A 25,063-nucleotide genomic window follows, 5' to 3' on the forward strand; every position below is an offset into this window, starting at 1 on the left:
GAAGGATTTTTTTTCCTGTGACTGCGAAAGCAGGCAAAGACCTGGAATCTTCTTGACTGCTAAGTCACACAAAGATGGAAAACCCACTTTCCTTTCCTTTGCATCCCTTTCCTTTCCTCAAACTCTTTCCCCTTTCCCTCTTGTATGCAAAAGATTTTGGAACAGCTGCTTTCGGATCACATCTAATGACACTCCAACCACCTCGTGGGCCCTATTATCATCAGCGATGTATTTTGGGCTGCCGTCTGCCATCTGAGTAAATGTCGCATACCGTGAATGATCTCAGACTTTGTTTAACACAAAGCAAAAAAGCCGTTCCCCATTTAAGGGGACAGCATGACATGCGAAGACCTAACAAGCAAGACTATCTAAGGAATACAATAACCTGTTTCACTATAGGGAACATCTGAACATGCCAAACATAAAGGAACTGGATAGATTTCCAGGGAAGAGCCTAGGACTGCTGCAAAAGAATGGCATTTACTGGAAGGTATTTAGTACCATAAGGGCCATTATGATGTAGTGGTTTGAGCATTAGACTAGGGCTCTGGAGACTACAGTCTCCACCCACTAAGTGATCTTGGGCAAGTCACTCTCTTTCAATTTCAATGAAAGGTGATTGAAAGTCCTCTGAACAAGTCTTTTTCTGAGACTGAGTTGCCTTCAATTTGCCATGAGTCAGAAAAGACTTACAGGTACACAACAATAACAAAAGGTAGCACCGTTTACTTTATAATGAATGAGAAAAAGTAAATTCCCCTGATTGTAGGAGTGGCAAGACAGTGACTGAAATTCTCGGCACAACTCACATGTGTTTTTCTTGTAGTAACTTCTATGTCTGAATGGAGGGAAAGAGAAGATGAGAGAAAACAACTCCTTTCTAGAATTCCACCATCCCTGTTTGGGATTTAGCATGCTTGGAATCATAGCCTCCTGTCTGAGAACCACCAAATAAAGGTTCATTCTGGAAAATAAATTGAAATGTATTGAAAAGAAATTTGGTTGTACTAAATAGCCTTGTGTTCAAGCTGACTGGCACAACTTCGGGATCACAACCAGATCTTGGAGTCCTCGTGGACAACAAGTTAAACATGAGCCAACAATGTGATGTAGCAGCAAAAAAGGCCAGTGGGATTTTGGCCTGCATCAATAGGAGCACAGTGTCTAGATCTACGGAAGTCATGCTACTCCTCTATTCCGCTTTGGTTAGACCCCACCTGGAATATTGTGTCCAATTCTGGGCACCACAATTCAAGAGAAATATTGACAAGCTGGAATGTGTCCAGAGGAGGGCGACTAAAATGATCAAGGGTCTGGAGAACAAGCCCTATGAGGAGCGGCTCAAGGAGCTGGGCATGTACTCAGCAGCATAGTAGCAAAGTGCAAGGGCAGATCAGAGAATCATAGAATCAAGGAGTTGGAAGAGACCTCATGGGCCATCCAGTCCAACCCCCTGCCAAGAAGCAGGAATATTGCATTCAAATCACTCCTGATAGATGGCCATCCAGCCTCTGTTTAAAAGCTTCCAAAGAAGGAGCCTCCACCACACTCTGGGGCAGAGAGTTCCACTGCTCAACGGCTCTCACAGTCAGGAAGTTCTTCCTCATGTTCAGATGGAATCTCCTCTCTTGTAGTTTGAAGCCATTGTTCCGCATCCTAGTCTCCAGGGAAGCAGAAAACAAGCTTGTTCCCTCCTCCCTGTGGCTTCCTCTCACAGATTTATACATGGCTATCATATCTCCTCTCAGCCTTCTTTTCTTCAGGCTAACCAAAACAGAATAGAGCATGGGGAGCATGATTTCCTTACATCTAGACACTATGCTCCTCTTGATGCAGGCCAAAATCCCATTGGCTTTTTTTGCCGCCACATCACATTGTTGGCTCATGTTTAACGTGTTGTCTACAAGGACTCCAAGATCTTTTTCACACGTACTGCTCTCAAGCCAAGCATCCCCCATTCTGTATCTTTGCATTTCATTTTTTCTGCCTAAGTGGAGTATCTTGCATTTGTCCCCGTTGAACTTCATTTTGTTAGTTCTGGCTCATCTCTCTGATCTGTGAAAATGGTTTTGAATCTTGCCCCTGTCCTCTGGAGTATTGGCTCTCCCTCCCAAACTTGATGATCCTGCCTTCTTTCCCTTCATCTAAGTCATTAATAAAGATGTTGAAGAGGACCGGGCCCAGGACGAAACTTTGCAGATGGCACTCCACTCGTCACTTCTTTCCAGGATGAAGAAGAACAATTTCTTAGGCTTTTAAACAAACTTACCAAGAATAATTCCATTTGGCTCTTCGGGCGGTTGCCAAACGATACGGACAGACATCAGCCTCACCTCGGGGAAGACCAAACGCACTGGGGGGCCTGGGGCTAGAAAGCAAGAGGAACAACAAAATTCAAAAATACACGTATCACCCACTTTTCTTTTTATATAGCTAACATGTATACAGTTAATTTCCTAGCATATCCCACTTGAAAAACGTAATCAGGTAACAGGTGTTCTGCAAACCCCTTCAATGCAGGAGTGGCATGCCTAAGAATAGACCTCCTTTGTTCCAATGTATTTGATATCGCCACATCATCAATAAACCATTGTTTTAATACACATGTGACTATGCTTCATTGTGACAGCTCTTCAAGCCTGACTTGAAGATTGAGTGGATCAGGGCCTTGGAATCGTTATACCTGATATTTTGGACCAATTGTTTGAGCGAAGGTAATGCAGGTGACAAAGCATCTAATAACAGAGAGCCGAAGAGACTCGGAAAATCCCGCACAACATAAAAAGTTAGCTGTCTTCTGAGGTCACGACAACAATTGAGTCTCGGAGTATTGCAGCTCTAAGCTTCTGATGTTTTATTGCACCGATAAATATATTTACAATGATGTCTTTGACAAACAAGATTTGACCTCAATGAGAATGATTACACATCAACGTATCCGGGGGGTCTCTGCGTGCCAATCAGATTGTAAAAAGATTTCATAACTCTGGCTGTTATAGACTCTGTCATACACTACAGAGGTGTTTTAAATTACCTTGAGAGAAAGAGACTGTTTTCCGTGTCACTCCAGGAGTGCCGAGCTTGAATAATATGCCAGTTCCTAGTCGGAGTTGCGCTCCAAAATGCACATATGCATCTTTAGAGCACCTCTGTTCAGCCACAGGTCTCAAAGAAGGAACAGGTGCAGAGCACCACGGATGGCAGGCGGGCAGGCGAATGCACTATTGCAAGGTCGTCAAGGGGAGCTAATGCTAATTTGCAAATCTAAGAGACACTGATGTTGCCCCGTAAGCTGAAATCCCAGCTCTACTCTCACCTATGATGTTTTTAATTAAATTGATCAGGGAGGAATCAAGCTGGCTTATGGCAGGAGAGCGGGGACGGAAGAATAAATAACACCATTCATCAACACATGCTGCAGGAAGGAAAAATGATAAGACGGGTTGCCAACATCTTATTACAGAGCGGATAGTGCACGGGTTTATTTGTATTTCGTGTTTACATGTGTAGAAGCCACATTATAGAGTTGTGCATTATTGCCATGAGAAAGGTTGGAAGTTAAATGTACATTTGAGTCTCTCATTTCTGCTCTATTAACTCTTTTCATTCTTCCTTTTCTGTATTTTTGGCTTCTGTTGCTTTTTCCCCCTTTACTTCACTTGTGTGTTATGTTGATTACATCTGCAAATTATTACCGTAATAAAGATTAATAAAGGAAATAAGATTGAAGCAATGCAAGAAAGAATAAACATAAAGCTGGTGTGACGCGATGGTTATGAGGCTGACTTCAGGTTCAAATCTCTATCCAAAACATGCAAACTTCGGGGAAAAAATCCTTCTTTGGCAGTGTTTCTCAACCTGGGGGTCGGGACCCCTGGAGGGGTCGCGAGAGGGGTCACCAAAGACCATCAGGAAACACAGTATTTTCTGTTGGTCATGGGGGGTTCTGTATAGGAAGTTTGGACCAATGTTATCATTGGTGGGATTCAGAATGCTCTTTTGATTGTTGGTGAACTATAAATCCCAGCAACTCCAAAATGCCAAGGTAAATTATCCCCAAACTACATCACTGTGCATATATTTAGCATATTGAGTATTTGTGCCAAGTTTGGTCCAGATCTATCATTGATTGAGTCCACGGTGCTCTCTGGATGTAGATGAACTACAACTCCAAAACTCAAGGTCAGTGCCCACCAAATGAGAAAATCAATCCCCACCAACCCCACCAGTATTCAAATTTGGGTGTATCGGGTATTTGTGCCACATTTGGTCCAGTGAATGAAAATACATCCTGCATATAAGATATTTACATTACGATTCATAACAGTGGCACAATTTCAGTTATGAAGTAGCTGAAAATGTTATGGTTGGGGGTCACCACAACATGAGGAACTGTATTAAGGGGTCACGGCATTAGGAAGGTTGAGAACCACTGCTCTGTGGGTTTATTCTTTGCCCTTGAGATACTTACATTATCGTAAAGGGAACTCTGCAGTGTGCCCGCTTATTGTCAAGTAAATATTCAAACACAGGGTTTGTTTGTGAAAAAGAAGTCCGTGTTCTTGAAACTATATGAAAAAGAGCAATGAGATTTTGTTTCCCGCTTCAGATTTTTCAATCTCCTGAATGGCATTGTTGAGCCAAACTGGAATGATTTTTCCCTGGCTGGCAGTGCTGATGTTTCTGAAGTTGGGACCTTGTAGTCCTTTTTTGGACCAGGGGAGTTTTCCTGAGAAGCCAGATTAGGTTTCAGAATGGAGGGAGTGAAAAATAGACTAATTAGACATTATGAGAAAATCCACGAGAAGGCCTTGAAGCCCAGGTGCATTTGGCATGAACTCATGGCTACTTGGTCAGGCTTAAATTAAGTGGTGTTGACGTTACAACTCTCAGAGCAGAAAACATTGCCATAAGGATGGTTTTCCTGTCTCAGCTCTCAAGTCCCTGATTCGGTTTTCCTGCTTATGGATTTAAGTTTGAATTACTGCTGTGGATTTGGGCTCTCTGGCCTTCATGTACTTTGTCATTTTTGGATTGCTGCTATTTTGTATTCTCTACTTTACTGCCCTTTGGGGAAATTCCCTTTTCCCCTTTGTACATGCTTTCTTTAATAAACATTTGTAGATAATAGTCCTGGACTCTGGTGTGGTGCTGGGTGAAAAGGTGTTTCAGTGCTGGAGTGCAACAATGTAAAGCCCTTAAATCAGATAATGTAGATTGTGTATAGTTAGTGTTTTCTGATGCTTTGAGTGTGGTTGTCATATGTTTTCTTTTATTCTAGAACAAGTATTTTTTTACTTTATTTTTGTTCGTTTTGTTGTTTTTATTTGTATGTACGTTTTGTTTTAATTTGTTTACATAAAAATTAATTTTAAAAATTGCCATCTGCATGGCTTTTGTTATACATCATCTGTCGTGTTCCAGTACGTCTGTGTGGGATGGCAGTTTGAGACCAGTCGAAGAAAAGAATGCATCAACACTTACTATATCCGAGCTCTTGGTGGATGGAAATGTCTGCATCCAAATGTTAACTGATATTTTGGGGGAAAGGTCCTGAATGCATAGGTTCTCATTAGTATGGTTTCTTGCCATTATAGTTTCCCAATTTTTTTTTTAATAAAAAAAGAACATTGGGGAGTGGGGAAGAAGTTGGTCCACTTTTTGGATCATAGAATCAAAGAGTTGGAAGAGACCTCATGGGCCATCCAGTCCAACCCCATTCTGCCAAGAAGCAGGAATATTGCATTCAAATCACCCCTGACAGATGGCCATCCAGCCTCTGTTTAAAAGCTTCCAAAGAAGGAGCCTCCATCACACTCCGGGGCAGAGAGTTCCACTGCTGAACGGCTCTCACAGTCAGGAAGTTCTTCCTCATGTTCAGATGGAATCTCCTCTCTTGTAGTTTGAAGCCATTGTTCCGCATCCTAGTCTCCAGGGAAGCAGAAAACAAGCTTGCTCTCTCCTCCCTGTGGCTTCCTCTCACATATTTATACATGGCTATCATATCTCCTCTCAGCCTTCTCTTCTTCAGGCTAAACATGCCCAGCTCCTTAAGCCGCTCCTCATGGGGCTTGTTCTCCAGACCTTTGATCATTTTATTCGCCTTCCTCTGGACACATTCCAGCTTGTCAATATCTCTATTGAATTGTGGTGCCCAGAATTGGACACAATATTCCAGGTGTGGTCTAACCGAAGCAGAATAGAGGGGTAGCATTACTTCCCTAGATCTAGACACTATGCTCCTATTGATGCATGCCAAAATCCCATTGGCTTTTTTTTTGCCGCCACATCACATTCCTGGCTCATGTTTAACTTGTTGTCCATGAGGACTCCAAGATCTTTTTCACACGTACTGCTCTCGAGCCAAGTGTCCCCCATTCTGTATCTTTGCATTTCGTTTTTTCTGCCTAAGTGGAGTATCTTGCATTTGTCCCTGTTGAACTTCATTTTGTTAGTTTTGGCCAATCTTCTCTGTAATCTGTCAAGATCCCTTTGAATCCTGCTCCTGTCCTCTGGAGTATTGGCTCTCCCTCCCAATTTGGTGTCGTCTGCAAACTTGATGATCCTGCCTTCTAACCCTTCATCTAAGTCATTAATAAAAATGTTGAACAGGACAGGGCCCAGGATATTCTTAACATTCCTACAATTGAACATTTATCAATCCTAATACACTTTATGTGTGTTTTGAAACTTAGAAGTGGATCACGAAATTGCAACAGCGTGAAAAGCAGGAGAAAAGCTGCTCTCTGATCTCTATCCATATAGGTGATGTGGATCAGTTGATATCAAGACTCCAACAGACCATATTCCACAAGCATTTTTATCTTTATCTAGTGCAGTGTTTCTCAACCTTACTAATACCGCAGTTCCTTAATACAGTTCCTCATGTTGTGGTGACCCCCCAACCATAACATTATTTTCATTGCTACTTCATAACTGTGATTTTGCTATTGTTATGAATTGTAATGTAAATATCTGATATGCAGGATGGATTTTCATTCACTGGACCCAATTTGGCACAAATACCCCATATTTTATTTATTTATTTTATTTATTTATTTGATACACTTGTATACCGCTAATATCTCAGCCTGTGCGGCGACTCATTGCGGTTTACAACTTGTTAAAATACAATAGTCACTTAAAAATATAAAATAAGATATCAAAATACAAGACATAAAACATACATAGTATGAACATACTTAGTATCGGGCCACCAATACAAGTCGAAAACATCTCATAGTTAAAATCGTAATTCAGTTCGTTATCCTTGGTTGCAAGTCCATGGTCAAAATAACCTTACATCGGAAATTAGTTAAAAACTTGCTCGAACATCCAAGTTTTTAGATTTTTCCGAAATGCCATTAGCGAGGTGGCTGATCTTAGTTCAATAGGGAGGGCATTCCAAAGCCGGGGGGCCACCACAGAAAAGGCCCTATCTCTCGTTCCCGCGAGCCGCACCTGTGAAGCAGGCGGGATGGAGAGAAGGGCTCCTCCTGAAGATCTTAGGGTCCTGGTGGGCTGATAGGCCGAGATACGTTCAAATATGCCCAAATTTGAATACTGGTTGGGTTGGGGGGGGGGTTGATTTTGTCATTTGGGAGTTGTAGTTGCTGGGATTTATAGTTAACCTACAATTAAACAGCATTCCAAACTCCACCAACGATGGAATTGAGCCAAACTTGGCACACAGAACTCCCCTGACCAACAGAAAATACTGGAAGGGTTTGGTGGGCATTGACCTTGAGATTGTGAGTTTTAGTTCACTTACATCCAGAGAGAACTGTGGACTGAAACAATGAGGGATCTGGACCAAACTTGGCACGGATACTCAATATGCCCAAATGTGAACACTGGTGGAGTTTGGGGGAAAATAGACCTTGACATTTGGGAGTTGTAGTTGCTAGGATTTATAGTTCACCTACAATCAAAGAGCATTCTGAACCTCACCAACAAAGAATTGGGCCAAACTTCCCACACAGAACCCCCATGCCTTGAAGGGACTTGCTGGCGCGAGCCTCCCTCCAGCCACACATGTTCTCCCTTTCCCGTGCATGCGCATCACTTTGCCATGCGCCAAGCACACCTGCTCTCCCTTCCTCACTTGGATCTCAGAAATAGCCCTCCTATTGGCTGAGAGGACAGTCAAACACAGAGGAGGAGGGCTTTTGGTGGGAAGATTTGCGGTCTGTTTCCAAAAAGGAAGAGAAGGACAGATGGAGAGATCTTCAGCCTTCTCTGCCAAAGGGGTTCCTAAGACCATCAGAAATATATGTTTACTGATGGTCTTCTCTCATGTCCCCGCTTGAGAGAAAACCATCAGTAAACATATATTTCTGGTGGTCATAGGAAACCCTTTGGCAGAGAAGGCTGAAGATCTCTACACCTGTCCTTGAAGATGGCCAATTCTCTCACACCAGAAGCAACTTGCAGTTTCTCAAGTCGCTCCTGACACAACAAAAAAACTGAAACAAAAAACTGATGGTCTTTGGCGGCCCCTCTGAAACCCCCTTGCATCCCCCCCGCCCCGGGGTCCCAACCCCCAGGTTGAGAAATGCTGATCGAGTGCCTGTTTCTTGGTCTCTTAGGATGGGAGACATAGACACACACACACACCCCGAATGCCAAATGCACCCACATCCCTTCCACCAGGATCCCAAATAAGCCTTTCAATATGTCAACTTGAAAATGACAACTCCCAGTCATGGAGAAAGTGTTTGCGTAAAGTATAAAATAATATTTATGCACTAATTTCTGCAAAGGTCATTTGATTCTTCTTTTGCTCAAGGTTGGCATTAGGCACACTCCTGGGATCGGAAACTCCACATCTTGCTCATGTTCAATCGCAGCACGGTTTGTTTATCACGTCCCATTATACCACAGCTTTTTTTTATTGCTATGATTGGATTTCTGTAGGAGTTCATAATTGGGCTGTAAAAATTTGCTTCAGGCAGGAACTGGCAATAAAATATAAGGTTTTAGAGTGAAATGGCCTTTTTGTCAATTGCTAGAAAAGAGGGGGAGGGGGAAAAGGCTGCGATTTTGGGAGCAGATTCCCAGCTAGATGTTAATGCGAACGTGAGTGTTTACACTAGGGGAGGATCTGGCTCTTTAAGATTAAAAATGTAATCAAGCTGAGGCGTTGCTAATATATTCTCCTCAAAAGTCGGATAAAGGAAGGAGTTCTCTTTTTCAAGCCCATAAGTTCCATTGATAAACATGAACACGGACTCACTCACCATCATCTTTGGTTCGCTCAATGATGGGAGGGGAGCTGGGGACCCCATCCCCAATGCGAGTGAAAGCCAGCACCTGAATCTCATAAAGGACATACTTCCGCAAGCCACCAAGAAGCACAGAAAGAGTGTGGTTCCCTCTCACAACTTGGTGACTTAATTTGCTCTCCGTGTCTTTGGTTTTGAACAAAATCTGCAGAGGGGAGAAAAGACGACAAATGTTATGGGGAAAGTCTGTTATTCCCTTCTCCAAGGGATAAGACATCACAGGAAGCACTTCCCTAGGAAAGCATTACCAGTGACTGATTTTCCTTTCTATATCCCTAGATACATGAACAGCAAACTCGGGACTTTATTGCACAAGCATTCTGCGACAATATCGTTGGTTTATTTATTTATTTGTCGTGTCAGGGCAACCAGTCGATTATATTACATTTCTAACAGGACAAAACAAACAAACAAATGAACGTATTCTCCCCTATGAACCATCAAGATTATTAAGATCGTCTGGAGAGGCCCTGCTCTCGGTCCCACCGGCCTCGCAAGCGCGTCTGGTGGGGACGAGGGACAGGGCCTTCTCGGTGGTGGCCCCTCGGCTCTGGAACTCTCTCCCACTGGAGATCAGAACTGCCCCGTCTATCCTGACATTTAGGAAACAGGTGAAGGCTTGGTTATGGAGACAGGCATTCGACAAGTGAGCTAACACCCTGAGGTATGGATGGAGGATGATGAACAACGATTTTAGTGTGACGACTGACCATTATAGTTATTGATTGTAATTGCTGTTTTAATGTTTTACTGTAATATGTATTATGATGTTTTATTGAGTGTATGTGATATTATGGTTGGAAACTGGTCTGAGTCCCTCAAGAGAGGTGAGAAGGCTGGTATACAAAACTTTTAAATAAATAAATAAATAAATAAATAAACAGACAAAATACAAAATGAGTGAGTTTGGTAGTTGATTAGATGTCCTTTGACCAGTATCTGGCCACTTGGAGTGCTTCTGGTGTTGCTGCAAGAAGGTCCTCCATGGTGCATGTGGCAGGGCTCAGGTTGCATTGCAGCAGGTGGTCAGTGGTTTGCTCTTCTCCGCACTCGCATGTCGTGGATTCCACTTTGTGGCCCCATTTCTTGAGGTTGGCTCTGCATCTCGTGGTGCCAGAGCACAGTCTGTTCAGCGTCTTCCGAGTTGCCCAGTTTTCTGTGTGCCCAGGGGGGAGTCTGTCATTTGGTATCAGCCATTGGTTGAGGTTCTGGGTTTGAGCCTGCCACTTTTGGACTCCCGCTTGCTGAGTTGTTCCAGCTTGGGGAGTGCAAGGGGGAGATGGGGAAAGGACCATAATCTCATCTCTTGGTGTCATGTTACTGTTGACATTCTGGCACAGAAGCAGAAGGGGCCCATTGCACCATGGTAGGTGATGGGATGGAGAGCTGTTGATGAGTTTTACTCATTAATAACTAGGAATGGGAGAATCACAACCAGGAACGGGATGCACACAGCATTGCCAGTTTGCTTGTCTGGTAGGATAAAATCTGCATTCTCCATGTACCGATTAATGTGTAGTCAAAATGGAAACATCAATACACAAGAAAGAGCTTTCTGTAATGCTTTGGGGATCCCAGAGCTTAGAGAAATACCCAAAATGCGTGTGTACGGGAAAAGGAGGAAAGGGGGAGAAGAATCTAAAACAACTTGATAACTATTAAGCCAGAGATGGAGGATGGAAAAATTTCCACAGGAAAAAAAATAAGTTGTACAGTTATCCCCTGCCTCCAACACACACATTATGATCTAAATCCTAATTTAGTTCTGACCACAGTAGACCCATTATCCTCATTGGTCTGTTGACTCGCCATTCCACATCTGATTGAATGGATCGATTCTAGTTGGGATTAATCAACAGAATGCCAGCCTGTATTTGAAAAATATGCTTATCCATAGTTGCCTGGGCTATTATACTGCCAGTCAGCTGTGTTAGATGGGCTAAATATGAGAAATGAAGTGCCAGTCATTCTTCTAAAGAGACAAGCATTGGAAAATCCTAATACTCCGAGGAATTGACTAATAAATGAATCCACAGATAGGTATGTCTCTGCCTTGCAAAACCTCTTGCCTCTCAATCAGATACAAGTATGAACAACCAAAGGGAGATAGGATAAGCTGCTTGTGCCCAAAGACTCACGCCTGTCCTTTAGTGGAACACAATGTTCAATCAGCTCTACGGAATCAGATATTTCCCAACTTGAATGTATGAGTGAGTGAGTGAAGTTGAATGCACCACAGTTCTGCCTCAACCAAAGAAAGTTAAAGTACTGATATTATTATTGGGTTGTTGTAGGTTTTTCAGGGTATATGGTGATGTTCTAAAAGCATTCTCTCCTGATGTTTCGCCTGCATCTATGGCAAGCATCCTCAGAGGTTGTGAGGTCTCACATGCTTGCCATAGATGCAGGTGAAACATCAGGAGAGAATGCTTCTAGAACATCGCCATATAGCCCAAAAAACCTACAACAACCCAGTGATTCCAGCCATGAAAGCCTTCAACAATATTATTATTATTATTTCTAATATACATTTCTAACCTGCCCTTCTCAACCCCCGAGGGGGGACTCAGGGTGGCAACAATTCAATGTCATGAGATAATATAAATATAAACAAATATAACAACAGTTTAAAACAGTAAATAGAACATTAACTTAAAAACACATTAAAACATTGTCATCAATCCATATAGCCAATTCCAGTTCAACATCCAAAGTGCTGTCATGCTTGCTGTCCAAAGGCCTGGTCCCAGAACCACTATTTAACCTTTCTGAAAGAAATGAGGGAAGACGTTGACCTGATCTTGCTGGGGAGCGAGTTCCACAGGTATGGGGCCACCGCCGAGAAGGTCCTGTCCCTCATCCCCACCAAGTGCACTTGCGAGGCTGGCGGGACTGAGAGCAGGGCCTTCTCGGATTATCTTAAACTGCGAGTCGGGATGTAGAGGGAGATATGTTCAGACAGGTAAGCTGGGCCGGAACCGTATATGGCTTATGTGCTGGTACGGCTGTACCAGGAGCTCCAACTTTATTTTCTTTCTGTTTTCTGTTTTGCAGTCATAGGACAGGCCTCCTGTCCATCTTAATTAAGCTTTGGTTCCGCCCCTTGTTCAGGCTTCTGGGAAGGAAAGGAGCCATTTTGGGCAGTCTCTCACAAGGTAGCTAAGCTATAGGATGTAGACCAGCTCGTCCTGTAGAAAAGCTTCCTTTCTTAAGAACTTCCAGGGAAACTGATCATACAGGGGAAAAATATCATCCAGGGAAAAAGTAACGTCCAGGAAAAAGGGATCATCCAGAGAAACTGATCATCTAGGGAAAGTGATCATCCAGGGAAATTGAAATTCACTGAACTCAGCTGAAATATCTTCAAGCCTCAACCGGTAAGGTCTGCTCGATACCCAGATGCATTTGGAATCGGTAGTAGGTCCCACACCAATGAGGCATAAATAGAAAACAGCCTGGGAGAGGTTAAAAAGAGTTTTTCCTACAGAGAAGGTTTAGTTAATCAAAGTCAGGTGCCAGTCCATTGAGGACTAGACTAAGAAAGCCTTGAAGTGTTGTTTGAACCTTTGAAGATTTGTTGTTTGTTCCATAATAAAGACTTTGTTGCATCATTAAAGACTCTAAAGACCATCACTTCAGGAAAATCCCTGAGAACCTCTCTTTGAGGCGCCCCTGGCTTCCCGCTGGGCTTAAAGTATACATCCTATAGAAAAGACAACTGTTACAGGCCCAGCGCGCGACAGAACAGCTTAGATATATACATCTGTGGATGCAGAACCCATGGATATGGAGGGCTGACTGCATATGCTATTCTTTTTATTTTATTATTCGCATAAAGCTTTGAATGTATAAGAATATAACATTTAAACCAAACTTGTTGAAGTACTCAGCATGGTTTAGAGTACTTTTTAAAAAAGCTCCTTCCAGAAAATCCACATCACTGGATTGAGCGTACTTCGCGTCTGCAGAATGTTGGATATCTATTGGAGAAAATGGAATGGAGAAGCTTGGAAGCAATCATGCCTAGCTGGCTGAAACTCTTCAAAGAAGCTCTCCATGTTGCAAAACTTTATCCCAATTTTTGAATTATATCTGATTTATCTACAATCAGAAATGAACAAGGGGAAGCAGAGAGGCATCCAGATGGATCACATTATTTTTTACAGCAACATCATTGTCACCAGAATCAAACATCATCTCCTTGAAAGCTCCAGCTGTCCTTCTCTGCCCATCGTGTTCTAGTTTCAGAGCCAAGGCGTTTTTCTTTAGCCAGAATAAGTATCCTCAGCCATTAAGAAAGCCATGGACCAACTTATCATTACTACACATTGGACAAATGTTTTAGATACTAGCTAGGCTGTTAATTATCTTCAAGTCAGCTTTGACTTATGGCTTTCCTATGGGTAGAAATCCGCATAGTCAAAGCCATGGTATTCCCTGTAGTAACCTACGGATGTGAGAGCTGGACCTTAGGGAAGGCTGAGCGAAGGAAGATCGATGCTTTTGAGCTGTGGTGCTGGAGGAAAGTTCTGAGAGTTCCTTGGACTGCGAGAAGATCCAACCAGTCCATCCTCCAGGAAAGAAAGCCCGACTGCTCACTGGAGGGAAGGATACTAGAGACAAAGTTGAAGTCCTTTGGCCACATCATGAGGAGACAGCAAAGCCTAGAGAAGACAATGATGCTGGGGAAAGTGGAAGGCAAAAGGAAGAGGGGCCGATCAAGGGCAAGATGGATGGATGGCATCCTTGAAGTGACTGGACTGACCTTGAAGGAGCTGGGGGTGGTGACGGCTGACAGGGAGCTCTGGCGTGGGCTGACCCACGAGGTCACAAAGAGTCGGAGACGACTGAACGAATGAACAACAACAACATGGGCAGAAATATAAAGCCTTCCCCTGGGGGCCTCCCTTATCAGAAAGCAATGCACTCAGTTTTAAACACACCCTTGCATCTTCAAATTGTAATAGATAATGCAGAAATGCTTCATATAAGCTCTCTCCCGACATCTTACGAGGGTTGAATGAAAAGTAATGCCTCTACCTTCGTAACTCCTCAACAGATGGCAGTACTGGTATGCGGCAGGTACTGGCTTGTTCAGTAGACTCTCCTCTACAGTTCCGTTTTGGTGGGAAGCCTTAACATTGATCGGTTGTGTTGTTAAAGTGCGAAGTATAGAACCCTGTGTAGATGGTCAATGCGACTGTGCCGTCTACCCAGACGCTATAAAAAATAAGACTGTGACGTGCTTCTCTCTATAGCTAAGCGAACTGCAGTTGTCTATCTTGAAAACTTAAGATGCTAAGCAACTGAAGACTAGTACTGGTTTTAAACATCAAAAAAGAATATTTATTTACACAAAGTCCTTGAAGACTTGGCACAGTTCATACAGTTGCAAACAAACAGTCAATAGATGAAGCTACAAAAATATTTTTTCTTTCCTATAGTTACAGAGGCAACCCTTTCTCCAGATGGCAGATAAGATTCTGGAATCTTAACACCCTAACCTAAAGTTGTTGTGGTTTAGAAGAAGGCAGGCTTTTTCCCTATCTATAACTTAAGGTCAGTCCTAGAGACAAAGCAGTCATGACTCTCTATAACTATAACTCAATCTTCTTAATGACGCTTATCCATCTATAATATCTCAATACAGCTCAATACACAATATATTATCTATACTAACTCAGTTTAGCTTAATACTTATCTATAGAGTATAATCTATATATATAAAAATGCTCTGTGCATAATGAGTTCCTTAAAAACAAAAGAACCAATGAACGAAATCACACCAAATTTGGCAACAAAACATCTCACAACACAAGGAATGACCCTCACTCAAAAAATTATGATTTTTTTTTCATTTGGGAGTTATAGTTGCTGGGATTTATAGTTCACCTACAATCAAAGAGCATTCTGAACTTCACCAATGATGGAATTGAACCAAACTTAGCACACAGAACTCCCATGACCAACAGAAAATACTGGAAGGGTTTGGTGGGCATTGACCTTGAGTTTGGGAGTTGTAGTTCACCTACATACAGAGAGCACTGTGGACTCAAACAATGATGGATCTGGACCAAACTTGGCACAAATATTCCATATGCCCAAATACAAACACAGATGGAGTTTGGGGGAAATAGACCTTGACTTTTGGGAGTTGTACTCACTGGGATTCACAGTTCACCAACAATCAAAGAGCATTCTGAACCCCATGAACGACAGAATTGGGGCAAACTTCCCACACAGAACCCCCATGACCAACAGAAAATACTTAAGGTCATCCAATCTAACTCCCTTCATCAGGGCAAGAAAACATAATTAAAGTCCTCCTGACGAAGAACCATCCAGCCATAGAGATAGATAGATAGATAGATAGACAGATATGATTCACACACGCACACAGATATAGTGTCATAGATTTGAAAGGGACCCCTAAAGAAGGACAGTTATATTTGCATGTTTCAAAGTGGGCAAACCCAACACTCTTGACATCAACACTGACAAAGAAACAGCAAGAAATACTGTTTACCCAGAAGCATAAAGAAATTACATAGATTAGAAACCAACACTTTCTCATTGTTTTATTTTCCAGATCACCAGACTGGGCCACAGCAACGCGTGGCAGGGGATCGCTAGTATACTATCTATAGCTTACTCAGTTTATAGTTTTTGCAATGGTTCTCCCAGAGCTAACTGCTTAGCCATCAGCACGTCTGAAATCTTTCCTCAAACTGAAAAGGCAGGGGAGAGTCTAAAATGGAGATCCATCCCTGGGAGAAAAGGCGGTCCCTAAACTCAAAGAGCTGCTCTCTAAGCCAATGGTTGCAAAGAGGCCTGCAGACTCTGATACTATTAACTTTAGGACTCTTGCAAGGCTGCAGCAGCCCTGGGAGAAAATGCAAGAGGAAGCAACCTCAAGCAACTATAAAGTGAGGCAAATCAGGCTCCTGGGAGACGGAACAGCAACTTAAGCAACGTGCAGTCATTGAATTCTTGACAGCAGAAGGTATCACCCCAAAGTAGATTCATCAGAGAATGCAAACTGTTTATGGTGACTGTGTTGATGTGAGTACTGCACGTCATTGGGCGAGAAAGTTTAAAGATGTTGAGGTGACACCTTCTGCTGTCACGAATTCAATGACTGCACGTTGCTTAAGTCACATTGACCGACCATCTATGCAGGGTTCCATACTTCGCACTTTAACAACACAACCATTCAATGCTAAGGCTTCCCGCCAAAATGGAACTGTAGAGGAGAGTCTACTGAACAAGCCAGTACCTGCCGCATACCAGTACTGCCATCTGTTGAGGAGTTACGAAGTTTGGAGGCATTACATTTTATTCAACCCTAATAAGTGGTGCAATTTGGGTAAGATTTGCTAGCTGCAGCAAAGCTGCTGAATGGAAGATTAACAGTTCGAAGCCATGAGTCGGGGTGAGCTCTTGGCTGTCAGCCCTAGCTGCTGCCAACCTACCAGTTCAAAATAATGCAATTTGAGTAGATCAATAGGTACCTTTTCAGTGGGAAGGTAAAAGGATGCCCCATGCAGATATGCAGACATGCCGGCAACACAATCAGAGATGTGAGATGATTTTGTTGACTGCGTGTTTCATCACATTACGAATTATCCCCATTTCCCTTAGGAAACACCATTTTGCTTGAAATAGAGAGGAACTTGAACACTACTTTGGATCTGAAATATATCTTTCCATTGTGAAGTTCACTTGCCAGTTTTTCAGTATCTCAATATTCTTGTATGATATAGAGATACTGGGAAATTTGAAGACCTTTCTTGTGGAAAACACACACACAAAATGGAATGCATTTGGATAGTTCAGTACCTTGTAGCCCAATATGAGCCCGTTTTGTTCCGCTTCTGGCACAGCTGCCCAAGTCAAGAGGATCTGCGTGGAGCTCACTGCTTCAGCGGACACGTTCTCTGGTGGAGCCGAAGGAACTGCAAATGGAGACACGAGAAGATGATGAATCTATTTATTCACTTATTTGTATTCTAGGATCCCATACACTAGCATGTACTCGACGAAAACCAGGATGTGCATGGCCAAAGTGTGCTTAAAGTGAATGTTTGTATGTATGTATGCGGAGGGCGGAAGGGCGGATTGGCTGCCACTTTCACAGGCCACTGTGACCAACACGGGTGACGCACCTGGACCAAAGTAGGCACACATAACCCCCATGAACCCATTTACATCCTGGTGCGGTTTCGGGGTGGTGGATCACGGATTATGGAATTTGTAGTACATTCAAATAGTTTGGTTCCCAGGGACCAATGTGGCCCCCAACGAAGACCGATAAAGACCAAACTTGGCACACTGAGCCCCCATGACCCACTCTACATCCTACTGTGGTTTGAGGAGGGCAGACCATGGATGATGGGACTTGAAGTACCTCCACTCGCTTTCTGAGACCGCTGCAACCCTAAACAATGACTGATCAAGACCAAACTTGGCACACTGAGCCCCCATGACCCATTCTACATCCTACTGTGGTTTGGAGGAGGATGGACCATGGATGATGGGACTTGAAGTACCTCCACTCGCTTTCTGAGACCGCTGCAACCCTAAACAATGACTGATCAAGACCAAACTTGGCACACTGAGCCCCCATGACCCATTCTACATCCTACTGTGGTTTAGAGGAAGACAGACCATGGATGATGGGACTTGAAGTACCTCCACTCGCTTTCTGAGACTGCTGCAACCCTAAACAATGATTGATCAAGACCAAACTTGGTACACAGAGCCCCCATGACCCACTCTACATCCTGGTACAGTTTGGAGGAGGATGGACCATGGACGATGGGACTCGCAGTACCTTCACTAACTCCCTGAGAGCACTGCGAGCCACATAAATAACTGACAAAGACCAAACTTGACACACAATGCCTTTCTCAAATAACCCGGGCAGTGCCGGGTCCCCAAGCTAGTTCTAAATAAAGAATACACAAGCTCAGAGCTACAGCAGAGTGCCTTTGCCCAAGCCTACAGGGAAGGGCAAAATACAGCTTTTCCGCTCCCCACTGAGTTAGTTGAGTATAAACCCTTTGCTCTTTAGATTCATTTGCAGGAGCTGAAGTAATCCAAGGACAAAGAGGTGAAGCAGGAGGAGAGAGAAAACGTAAATGAAAAAGTGGGATGACAGAGAATTAATCAGGACTGTCCTCGCCAAATAGAGAGAGAGCTGGCGGGGATGAGGTCTGTCACATCTCCAATGAACGGTCTGCCCACAATACAAACACACACAAACTATCACGAGATTTATAGTTCAAAGACAAAAACTTTCCATTCCTTCTCTACATAGAAAGAAATTAGCAGAAATGAGACTTTGCTAACTTAAAATACAGCAATAGAGTATGGATTTATAAAGTTACATGATTTTAAACAACTACAGGTTATACTGAACTTGGGCCTTGTAAAAGTGGGGTAACTTCCATCTCCTTGCTCATTGTAGGCTCTCAAGTTAAAACCTCCCCAGCAGGGAGAGTTCCAGTCTCTTTTGGGCGATATCTACAGAAGGAGAATTCATCATTTCTCTAGTTCATTGGTTTCACTGCTGAAATGCTCTTACTGTCAAGAAGCTCCTACTAATAGTTAACTGAGATCTACTCTACTGGAACTTTGGACCATTAAGTCTGGCCCTACCTTCTAAGGCAGGGAAGAATAGACCTGTATCTGCTATTATGGCATAAGCTGCCTGAGGCTGAAGTAGGAGGCATAAGGGCTTTTGTTGGGCCTTTCTGCACAGGCCCTAAAATGTGGAAGAAACAGGGATAAAAGTGTGAGTGTGGCTAAATAATATTTCTCAAAACACACACTGCTAAACACATGTTAAAAACTGTGCTTAAAACCCAATTTTGGCCAAAAATGAGCATATTCACCTCATTATTTTCAATATTTACACAAATGACCTGCCACTGCCAGAAGGGACAGAGAGCTTCATCTATGCTGATGATCATGCCATTACTGCTCAAGCAGGGAGCTTTGAGATGGTTGAACAGAAGCTCTCCGAAGCTCTAGGTTCTCTTACTGCCTATTACAGGGAAAACCAGCTGATCCCTAATCCATCTAAAACACAGACATATGCTTTTCATCTCAAGAACAGACAAGCATCCCGAGCTCTGAGGATCACCTGGGAAGGAATCCCACTGGAACATTGCAGCGCACCCAAATACCTGGGAGTCACTTTGGACCGTGCTCTGACCTACAAGAAGCACTGCCTGAACATCAAACAAAAAGTGGGTGCTAGAAATAACATCATACGAAAGCTGACTGGCACAACCTGGGGATCACAACCAGATACAGTGAAGACATCTGCCCTTGCGCTATGCTACTCTGCTGCTGAGTATGCATGCCCAGTGTGGAACACATCTCACCACACTAAAACAGTGGATGTGGCTCTTAATGAGACATGCCGCATTATCACGGGGTGTCTACACCCTACACCACTGGAGAAATTACACTGTTTAGCCGGTATTGCACCACCTGACATCCGCCGGGAAGTAGCAGCCAATAGTGAAAGGACCAAGGCAGTGACATCTCCAGCTCATTCCTTGTTTGGGTATCAGCCAGCACGTCAATGACTTAAATCAAGAAATAGTTTTCTAAGACCTACAGAGACACTCGTTGGAACACCTCAGCAAGCGAGAGTCCAAAAATGGCAGGCTCAAACCCAGAACCTCAATCAATGGCTGATACCAAATGAGAGACTCCCCCCTGGGCACACAGAGGACTGGGCGACTTGGAAGGCGCTGAACAGTCTGCGCTCTGGCACCACGAGATGCAGAGCCAACCTCAAGAAATGGGGCTACAAAGTGGAATCCGCGACATGAGAGTGTGGAAAAGAGCAAACCACTGACCACCTGCTGCAATGCAACCTGAGCCCTGCCACATGCACCATGGAGGACCTTCTTGCGGCAACACCAGAGGCACTCCAAGTGGCCAGATACTGGTCAAAGGACATTTAATCAACTATCAAGCTTGCAAATTCTGTTTTGTCTGTTTGTTAAAAATTTGTTAAAAATGCAATACAATTGTCTGGTTGCTACTGACACAATAAATAAACAACCTTATCATATATTCCTGCAGTCAAGAAAACATGTGGCTTCATTCCAATATGCTGGTATGGATTGCTCCAGCACATGTCTGCATTTTAAAACCCTGAAATGGTTGACCAGGACTGTAAACAAATGGAACCATGGACACACAGGTGGCTAAACGGAAGCACAATTGGAAAGCAATTCCTATGAGAACTCTCTGCAGCCATTCCTTTGTTCTGATGTTTATGAAATTAAATAGAGCTTGAATTTACACAGTGAGCATCAGCATGGCAGGCAAGTGACCCCAAAGGGAAATGGGGCTCAAGAAGGAAAAATGTATTTATTATTTATTTATTTAGAGCTTTTATAAGCTTCTCGACCTTCGAAGAGGGACTCAGGTCGGTTCACAACAAAGATTCATAAACAATAGCATAAAGACATCACACCTCATAATACACTAATCCATAAAATACAATCATATAATTACATAAGGTCAGGTCGTCAGAATGAAATCACAATTCATCACCATCTGTCCGTGTAGTCAAGAGTTATTGACTCACTCATCAAATACTATATTCCAAAGCCAAGATTTCACCAGCTTTCTAAAAGTCAGGAGAGAAGGGGCAGTTCTAATCTCCAGTGGGAGAGAGATCCAGAGCCAAGGGGCCACCACCGAGAAGGCCCTGTCCCTCGTCCCCACCAGACGCGGTTGCGAGGGTGGTGGGACCGAGAGCAGGGCCCCTCTAGAAGATCTTAACAACCTTGATGGTTCATAGTAAAAATTGTTCAAAAAGTAAAAATAGCAGGAGGATTGGGGGGGGGGGGGATAATAACAAGAAATCTGCTTGTGTGCATGCTCAGATATCTGCATCAGCAAATTTATTTATTTATTTATTTACCTTACTTATATACCGCTGTTCTCGCCCGAAGGCGACTCACAGCGGTTCACAACAAATACGAACAGCAAAAATTGAGTGCTACAGTATAGAAACAGTAACAACCTAACACATTACACAATTAATAAACAGTTACTGCAATACCCATTCACTGTCGTCTCGTCATCAAAAACATGTTCCAGATTCGTCATCCATTGTTCCATTCCAATGTTCATTAACCAATAATTGCACTAATTATTCGAATGCCTGCGCAAACAGCCAGGTCTTCACTTTTTTGCGGAATACCATTAGAGATGGTGCTAGTCTAATGTCCGTAGGAAGGGCGTTCCACAGCCGAGGAGCCACCACCAAGAAGGCCCTATCTCTTGTCCCCGCCAGCCGAGCCTGAGAAGCAGGTGGGATCGAGAGCAGGGTCTCCCCGGAAGATCTCAAAGTCCTGGTGGGTTCATAGGCAGAGATGCGGTCGGATAGGTAGCTTGGGCCGGAATCGTTTAGGCATTTAAAGGCAAACGCCAGCACCTTGAATTGAGCCCGGTAGCAGATTGGTAGCCAGTGGAGTTGGCGCAACAGGGGGGTTGTATGCTCCCTGCGCTCCGCTCCTGTTAAAATCATGGCCGCCGAGCGTTGGACTAGTTGGAGCTTCCGAGCTGTCTTCAAAGGCAACCCCACGTAGAGAGCATTGCAGTAGTCTAAACGGGATGTAACCAGAGTGTGGACTATATGAGATTCAGCACATCTCGGAGAGTTTTTTAAAAAAATTAAGTAACTTTCCTGTGGATGTCCCATGTCTATCTGCTGATTTCAAAAATCTGCTACAAAGAAAGGTGTCAGGATGGTGGGGGGGGGGGGGGGGGGCACTGCCAGGGACTGACCGCTCCGTGTTTGGACTTATTGTAAGGTACCGTGCTTTTTGCCCCACTTCTTTGTCCCAGATTATGAGGCTGTCTGGAAGGGCCCTTTAATCACTCACGTATATTCAGCAGAAGCCCAGTGGGTGTTATTTGCAACCTTCTGTTTGCCTGAATTGTTTGGACAGGATCGCTTTCTGCTGCTGTTTTATTTGGTCTGTTACATTCTATTAATTGATGCAACTCTTGTTTTTAATATTGTTTTGAACAGTATTGTAATCTGCCCTGGGGCTGCACCTTTGATCAGGCAAGCTGGCAATAAATCTTTCAGATAAACTAATTCTGCTGTTGAACAGCTCCTATCGTCAGATGGCTTTTCCTTTCTTTCTTTTTTTAAAAGATAATTATTCTTTATTAGTTTTAATACAGACACTCTAATCAACATTCAGAAGAAAAAAAGAAAAGCAGAAACAAAGCAAAGCAAAGAGATAAACAAATACAATAGTCATTAGTAGTTTCAGTTTAGTTTAGTTGTGTGTTGTATACTATCTATATATATAAATTTGTTAGGGGCATCCAACGAGGAAACAAAACTCAAAAACCCCCCAACGAAACTTAACCAAAATTCCCATGCCCATAACACAACCCACAAGGTACAAACATATCTACTCAAAATGAAAAACAACACAACAACACACTCACAAAACGGCAAAACAACAAAACTCAAAAATCCCCCAACGAAACTTAACCAAAATTCCCATGCCCATAACACAACCCACAAGGTATATGAAACCAAGTAGTGAAAGAAAGAAAGAGGTAAAGAAGGAAGTAAGAAGAGAAAGGGGGAGGAAAAGGGGGAAGGAATAGGTAGGTACCTCTCTTTCATAATAGTCCAGATATCTACCTCAACTTTGATAACTTTTACTATAGGCCACAGCAACGCATGGCAGGGCACAGCTAGTATATATATATATATACACACACACACACACACAATTCAATTCAACTCAACTCAAACGCAATACTAAAATACTAAGCTAAGACTAAAAATGAAACCATTAATACAGACTAAACCAGTGGTTCCCAAGATGTACTCGTGGACCACTAGTGGTCCTCAAGAACTAAAATATGGTTCGTGGCCTCACTGTTACTAAACAATTTCAACGAGAGCAAACCCTCTTATAGTGCCGAGGCTTATTAAATATGGTTTTCTATGGGTGAGTAGATTTTTATTTTTATTTATCGTGTCATCAGCAACCATAAATGTGTATTACATTTTTAACATAAACAAACAAACAGACAAAACACAGAATTTGCAAGCTTGGTAGTTGATTAAATGTCCTTTGACCAGTCTCTGGCCACTTGGAGTGCCTCTGGTGTTGCTACAAGAAGGTCCTCCATTGTTCATGTGGCAGGGCTCAGGTTGCATTGCAGCAGGTGGTCAGTGGTTTGCTCTTCTCCACACTCGCATGTCATGGATTCCACTCTGTAGCCCCATTTCTTGAGGTTGGCTCTGCATCTCGTGGTGCCAGAGCGCAGTCTGTTCAGCGCCTTCCAAGTCGCCCAGTCCTCTGTGTGCCCAGGGGGGAGTCTCTCATTTGGTATCAGCTATTGATTGAGGTGCTGGGTTTGAGCCTGCCACTTTTGGACTCTCACTTGCTGAGGTGTTCCAGCGAGTGTCTCTGTAGATCTTAGAAAACTATTTCCTGATTTAAGTCGTTGACGTGCTGGCTGATACACAAACAAGGGATGGACTGGAGATGGCAACTACTGAATGGCATATGTTCAGTATCAGAAACTAGAGCTGATGTGATCTATCCAATGCAGTTTTCTGAATCAGCACCCCAAATAACCAAACCAAATCTTAAGTTGACCAAAAAGTAATTTGTAACCCTTTCGGTAATAATGTTGGAGGGTCGTCCCTGGTCAAAGTTGTCCCTGGTCAAGTGGTCCCTGGTTAAAAAAGTTTGGGAACCACTGAATTAAACCATCAAGGAACCCCTATCTCTCTCCATTTAATTGAATTTAATTTAAATTACAGTATTTCTATTCCGCCCTTCTCACCCTGCAGGGGACTCAGGGCAGATTACAGTGTACACATATATGGCAAACATTCAATGCCAATTTTGACATACAACCTATACAGACATACACAGAGGCTATTTAACTTTTTCTGGCCGCCAGGGGAGCGGTTGCTTTTATCGTCCATCTGCGACGCTGATGAAGCACTTCTGCATTCCCCGCATGCTTCCCCGCTGGAGTGTTTTGCTGGAGTCTTCTTTATGGCCTCATAAATCAGTTAATTTAGCCTCCCCACCCTTTAAGGTGGTACCTAATTTTCCTACTTGACAGATGCAACTGTCTTTCAGGTTGCAAAGGTTGACAACAGGCTACACACAATTGGTTGGAAACCCACTCCAACCCGGGCTGGCTTCGAACTCATGACCCTTTGGTCAGAGTGATCTTAATGCAGCTGACACTCAGCCAGATGCGCCACAATCCCAGTGCTCATTTCACATTTCAAATTGTTCTGTCATTATAAAGTGGAGCTAAACAACATTTGTTAGGATTACTAGTAACTATAACCAGAGATTATTACATTGTTAGTTCCAGAAGTATATAAACAGTTTCCCTCCACTAATGTTGATGGTTTATTCTGTTTTATTGGTTTTGGCTGCATGTAATAAATTGGCAAAACCCATGAAATTGTTTACAATTTAGTTTTCCCAACAGTTCAGCACTCTGTGGCTTTATTTGTAACAAAACCAAAAAGTGTGAAGAGGAAATAAAATCTGTTAAAATTGATGACAATCTGTACCGTTATTATATCAGATAGGATGATTTTATGCCAAACCAAATGTTACAAACAATGTTTAAGTTTTAAATTATGTACTGTTATATTTATATATTCCCCCGTGTCTTTTTTAAACAGAGACAAAGCAAGATTGAAACAACAACTGTGTGAGGAAGGGGTACTTACA

The 25,063-nt window shown here is 43.0% G+C and overlaps 1 protein-coding gene across 5 annotated transcripts in view; it reads right to left on the bottom strand.

The window, feature by feature from the left end:
- The window catches only part of LOC132772495 (protein sidekick-1-like), a 1,018,253-nt gene that overhangs the window by 218,918 nt on the left and 774,272 nt on the right, over window positions 1–25,063 (bottom strand). For all 5 annotated transcript variants that reach the window (XM_067461407.1, XM_067461410.1, XM_067461408.1 and 2 more), the window contains exons 26-28: window positions 17,124–17,239; window positions 9,240–9,429; window positions 2,270–2,368 (exon numbers count right to left, since the gene is read on the bottom strand). In XM_067461407.1, the coding sequence (XP_067317508.1) occupies window positions 2,270–2,368; window positions 9,240–9,429; window positions 17,124–17,239 (405 nt within the window). The remainder of the gene's footprint in view (window positions 1–2,269; window positions 2,369–9,239; window positions 9,430–17,123; window positions 17,240–25,063) is intronic.

The sequence above is a fragment of the Anolis sagrei genome, chromosome Y (assembly GCF_037176765.1).
Source record: "Anolis sagrei isolate rAnoSag1 chromosome Y, rAnoSag1.mat, whole genome shotgun sequence".
Lineage (NCBI taxonomy): Eukaryota > Metazoa > Chordata > Lepidosauria > Squamata > Dactyloidae > Anolis > Anolis sagrei.